The sequence below is a fragment of the Rhinolophus sinicus genome, chromosome 4, assembly GCF_057876585.1.
Source record: "Rhinolophus sinicus isolate RSI-liver-muscle chromosome 4, RSI-T2T, whole genome shotgun sequence".
Lineage (NCBI taxonomy): Eukaryota > Metazoa > Chordata > Mammalia > Chiroptera > Rhinolophidae > Rhinolophus > Rhinolophus sinicus.
The window spans coordinates 96,002,388-96,008,387 of NC_142504.1; the positions used below are offsets into that span (position 1 = coordinate 96,002,388).

The 6,000-nt window shown below is 42.0% G+C and overlaps 1 protein-coding gene across 4 annotated transcripts in view; it reads left to right on the forward strand.

Annotated features, from left to right (window-relative positions):
• Nucleotides 1-2,459, forward strand: part of SLC14A2 (solute carrier family 14 member 2) — a 422,069-nt gene extending 419,610 nt beyond the window's left edge. For all 4 annotated transcript variants that reach the window (XM_019739711.3, XM_019739713.3, XM_019739714.3 and 1 more), the window contains one exon: nt 1,399-2,459. In XM_019739711.3, the coding sequence (XP_019595270.2) occupies nt 1,399-1,599 (201 nt within the window). In that variant the 3' untranslated portion in view covers nt 1,600-2,459. The remainder of the gene's footprint in view (nt 1-1,398) is intronic.
• Nucleotides 2,460-6,000: the final 3,541 nt, after the last annotated feature.

A 6,000-nucleotide genomic window follows, 5' to 3' on the forward strand; every position in this document is an offset into this window, starting at 1 on the left:
TTATGAGATCATCCAAGACCTCCATAGAAGACAGCACTTGGGAGCTGCCCTTGCTTGCTTTCTAACTGACCCACATCTGTGCGGTACCGTGTCTACAACGATGTCTCCCTCTGCTTGACAATAGTAACCACGAACTGAGGACCATGTATTAAGTACTCAGTATGCTCTGGGCATCAACTCTCTGAGTAGAAATTTTTATCCGCATTTTACTAAATTGAGGAACTAAGTCTTGGAAAGATGAAAGGATTGCAACAAGGTGATCAGAGCTGAGATTGGGGTCTGGGTCTGTGGAGCCCCCAGCCCACTTCCTTCCCACTGTAGGACTCGAAGGGGAGGGTTCCCAAAACACCTTGTGCAGTCTTAGCAGGGCTTGGGGAAGACTCGCTGAGTGGAGTTCATCATGGGTATTCCTTACGGCTGCAGTGCTGGCACGAGGCGGTCGTTGTTCTTCCCCACGTGCCATCCAGCAGCACCATCTTTGAACACACACGTGACTGGCATTCTTACCCCCATGCTATTACCCGAGGCTTTTACTGGTTATACTAAAATGACGTTTAGGAGAGAGGGGCCATGATTTGATCTGCCTCACAGCTGAATTTGCAGGCTCTGTGTTAGCAAGCTATCCATTCAAGTTATCTCAAAGGAAGAGTGGTAAGGGGTATCTAAAATAAAAAACAGGTCAACATTATGAAAAAAGGAGCTGAGAGTGGGAGGGCCCTTGAGAAGAGAGATGGCCACTCTCCAACTTCAGTCCCTGGGACTAGGATGTCACATCTCTTCCTCTCTCCATATGTCTGTGTCTCTCTGTGATGGGTTTCTGCTGCTGCACACAGCCCCCAATGGGCCACCCAGCATTGACTGGCTCTCTAGTCCTTTCAGATCAAGAGCCTGTGGACACGGTCTCTGTGTCTCTGAGGCCAAATTCTCAAGAGAGGGATTCTATTCCCAGATCACCTGCCTATGGGAAGCTGCATTTGATTCAGGTGCTTGCCTCCTGTCCAATCAGCTATAACCAAAGAGAAAAGGCCTTAAATTACAAAATGACTGCCAAAGCTATTCCTTCAACAGGGGCTATGGGACATGGATCGCCATAGTTCCTTGAGCTGAAGGTATAGGCTGGCCAGATGACCAAAACAAAACGTGTCTCCTCCATAAAGGCATATTATAATAGGATTCCAATGGCTGCATTTTAAAGCATGTGTGTTCACCCGTTACACTGTAGACTGACAACCCCTGAGATGACTTTATTTATATGTGTTATAAATTATTATTATTCTCAATGCCCATGAAGAATTCCCTTCTCTACTCAGGGCTGGAGGTGTTTGGTAAGGGCCAATGAAACAGGCACAAGCAGCTGATGTAACCAAGGCTTCTCTTGTGTTCCACCTTTCCCCCCAGTTTGGATTACCACCCTGTACCTGGCCCTTCTGCCTCACAGCGCTGACCTTCCTGCTCCTGACAACCAACAACCCCGCCATCTATAAGCTTCCACTCAGCAAAGTCACCTACCCAGAAGCCAACCGTATCTATTACCTGTCCCAGGAGAAAAACAGAAGACCATCAACCATAACAAAGTACCAAGCCTACGATGTCTCCTAAGTTTTCCTTTCCAAAACGTGTCACTGTAAATTCAGCCTCCGGCAGGCTGTGCACGTCCCCAGGCTGAAGGCCACTTAAGCTCGCCTCCTGCCTGTTCTATGATTCTCACCCAAGCAAGCCTACACCTTAGTTATTCTCAATCACAGGGAAATACGTATGTAGTCACCATTCAGGAACCTCTCTGTTCTAAGATGCACGACAGTTATCAAGGATATGATTAGTTTAGACTTTGCACAGCTCACTCCACAGGAGTTTCCGTTGAGAGGAATGTTCCCTCTTCTGCAAAATAAGCCACATCCCTAAAGAGAATTCACCAAGAAGGGGACAGACTTTGGTAACATGATCACCCAACTCAGTCATTTAATGTAGTAATGCACGGTGTCAGGGAATATACATTAGAAGGCAAAAGGGCTGATTCTGGCCCAGCTGTGACACTAATTAGCTTCTGCCATCCTGGGTGTCATTGTTTTCATGACAGGGAAGGGACTCTCTAGTCCCTTCTACCTCAGAAGTATTGATTCATCTCTCTCTCCTGTAAACTGACGAAATCAGCATGACCAACAAGTAATTACTTTGAGTTAAGTAAGAGATGGAAGGGTTGCCTGGAGAAGAGGCAGAACAATTTTAATGATCTATGGAGATTTATTCTTCAGTCATGAGAAGACGTTCTCTAGGCATGGGGTTAGGAACCTAATTCACTGGAAATGCCAACGTGCCTTCCTTTATGTAACAGAAATATTTCCGGAAATGTCATAAGATGAAAACTGATCTTTTTCAACATTCAAATCATATTTTAAACAAGTGTGTCTTCCTTTTGTAATAATCATAAGCATAGTCTCATTAAACTGTTAAGTTTGCAACTTGGTATCAGTGTTTTCTTAAAATGGAGCTCACCTCTATTGTTCACACATTGACCACTTGAGGGGTTTTCCCCAGACAACCGTGTGTCCAAAAAGAGATGAAGATGGATTGAAAATTCTCAGAAGAGGGTTTACAAAGGTGATTATACAAAAATGACAGAGGTTGTTTTCTGCTTGAGTTAAAGTGCAGGTTGTCAAGAAGTCATCTCACTTTTTAGGAAATAGTATTTTATTCTCGCAATCCAAAATTACAAAGCCAGCTCCTTTTGTTATTTAATTACTCAGGGTATAGCATTAAGCTCATAAATCACAGGACCGCTTTATGGGAAGCTATGTGGCTCAGCCTTCCCACCTGTCCCCCAGAGGACGGTTGATGAACCTCTTATAGCACCTCCATGGGACCTCTTATAGCCCCTCCCATCTCATATACTTCTAATTTAGCATCATGGAGTGACGACAAAATATGGGGATATAGAAAGGAGGCAAGGGGGAGGGGACAGACTCTCTGTAAATACAGCTTTAAGGAAAGAATTACATTTGACCAAAATCCATCATATAGAAAAAGGTGGTTTCTACTTTTTTTTTTTTTTCTCTGTCTCTCCTGAGATCCAGGTTATGTCTGCCAGCCCAGACCACTGGGCTGCCTATTTCTCTTCCAGATCATATCTAGCCAGTTATGACTTCTCCAGGAAAACGGAACACTTCTCGCTGGAAACAAATTCCGCACGTAGGAAAGGGGAGCGAGTCACACTCCTGAGGCTACCTCTGAGTCTGTGGTCACACCTTGAGGCCAAGAAGGTCTCAGACTGTATTTTAATGATGATGGAGTTACGGCCCTCTGAGGATTAAGCATCCAGGAATTTCACCAGAAGGCTGTTTATGCTCACAGCTCACTCAGCTGCCCCAGAACCTCTAAGTGATGACATAGAACTATTAAAATACCACTTTTCATGCATTTTCCATCAAAGTGTTATAATCTGGTTTCATTAAGAGCAGGAACCCCTCCTCGTGTGTGCCTTTCTGACTAGTGACCATTAACATATCCCTTTAGCTCTTCTAAGTATTTCAATATCCTCACCTACAAAGCAAATTGAGTTGGCCAGGTATAACAAGCAAGATGGAAATAGATGGGACGAAAGAATTTGAAGTATGAAAATGTCCAATGTCCACAGGAATCTATTCCAGCATTTCCGTTATCAGAAGAAAGAGAGAGCCAGCTCGTACCAGCTTCTGAGAGATGATTGTGCACATGAGCACATCTCTCCCAAGGTCACGTTCAGTGATATCACATGGATAGTTTGAAATTGGCTGTTGTGGCAGTATTTACGCCACAGAAATGGGCAAACTACGGATCTGGGCTTTTTTTCCCCCCAGACAGCCAGCTTACCAGCATACCACTGCTCAGTCAATTTGGTGGGAAGAAAAGAGGACATTTGCACAGAGTCTCAGAGACTAGGGCCAAAATATTCAGTCTAGCAATCCTACATGGATGCCATTACACATACAAAAGGCACTTGTAAGAAAAACAAAAATGTTCTCAGGTATAAAAGGACCTCTGAAGATTTACACACAGAGCCCTACACTGAAAACACTCTAAGTGGAAATATCCAAACAAGAAGAAAAATTATCTAAGAAATACTACAAGGGATACAAAAATACCATAGGAGGATCAAATACCTTAATAATGTTTATTGTTTATTAGGACCCAGGCGGAGGGAGTAGAAGAAATACACCTATGACAACCAAGAACTGGAATATTAAATGATGATGGAGATGAGGGGGGTGGGCAAAAGAGGCGGAAAAGCTTTTTAAAGTACTTAGCTTGTACAAGAATTGATAAGTCTTGAAAAACCACAGGGAGAAATAAACGTGGGGGATAAGGACAACCACCATGAGAACAAAATTAGAAATATAAATTTTGAACCAGATGAAAATTCTCTTTCCGATGGAAAACAGAAAAAGAGATAATTATTCTAGGAAGTCACCAAAAAAAGTAAGTACAAAAAAAAAACAGAAGGCAGAAATTAGTCATAATATGATAGTAACTGACCAAAACATACTAACTATTAAGTTTACCACTAGAAGACAGAGATGCATGGGGTTGTACTTTTTCAAAAAGAGCTAACAATTTGCTGTTTACAAGAAACACATTTAAAGCAGAAAGACAAAATGTTTAAATACAAGGATGCAATTAGATATATTAAACAAATATATGCACCAAAAGAAAGCTAGTGTGTCAACTATAATACCCCGAAAAATAAAATTTAAGGCAAAAAAGATTAAGAACAAATAATGATGTAAATGGAACAATAGTAAAAGAATACATAATCATCATATACACACATTTGTACTGAACCATCAGCCTCAAAATACATCAAACAACAACTGACTGGACTTCAGGAAAAAAATAAACAAATCAATCATCGTAGCTAAGATTTTATCAAAACCTCAGAAACCTGATACATCAAGAGAACAAAAAATGATCAGAGATATCGGGGATCTAAACAAAGAATTAACAAGTGTGAACTATTATATACATTTAGGATTCTAAACACTCCAACTAAATACTACCCACCCCCCTCAAAAAAAAAACAAAAAACAGAACACACATTCTTTTTTTTTTCTTTAAAGTTCATTGGGCGACAATTGTTAGTAAAGTTACACAGATTTCGGGTGTACGGTTCTGTAATACACTATCTCTCTCTCACATTGTGTGTTCACCACCCAGGATCAGTTCCCTTTCCATCACCATATATTAGACCCCATTTACCCTCTTTTACAGCAACACACATTCTTTTTAAGCACCATAGAACATTTACAAAATAGACCATGTATTATGCCAGCGAGCACGCTTGGGGTCCCCATGCAATGCTGGTGGAAAGTTGACTGGTACAGTCGTTTGGAGAACAGGTCCTCCGTATTTAGTCACGATAAATATAAACACCCCCTGCGACCCAGAAATTTCCTTTCAGACTATACGTATCCCCTGAGCCCGTGGGGCCACCAGGAAGGCTGTAGACCACAGCATGCAGAGAGCTGGAGGAGAACACAGAAGCCCAGTGGGTAGGACACACCGTAGAATCCTACCCACCAGGTAGACACTCAGTACTACACGTATAGCAATGTGGCTAGATCTTAAAAACCTCGTGCTGGGGTGAAAATAAAGTGACTTTTATAATCAATCCATTTGCATGAATTAAAAATGCAATTACACAAAACAGCAATACATATTTTGCAAGCACACAAACAAAAAAGTTTGGAATCCCTCCAGCATTCCACACCTTGGAATGCTGGAGGGAAAAGAGAGTCTAAAAATGAAAAGATAGACACACCTTCATACATTCAAGAGAGGGGCCTTTCATAGAGCAAAAAAAGATAATACGCAGAGACCAAACCACGTGATTAACTCAACTGTCTGTCAAAAAAAAAAAAAAAATGTATAATGGGCCGGGCATAGTGTATGCCCTGCTCAGCCCCTTCAGAGCCTCTTGCTGTCCCTGTCACGAATTGGGGCAGGATCCATCTGCAAAACCCCTGCTGG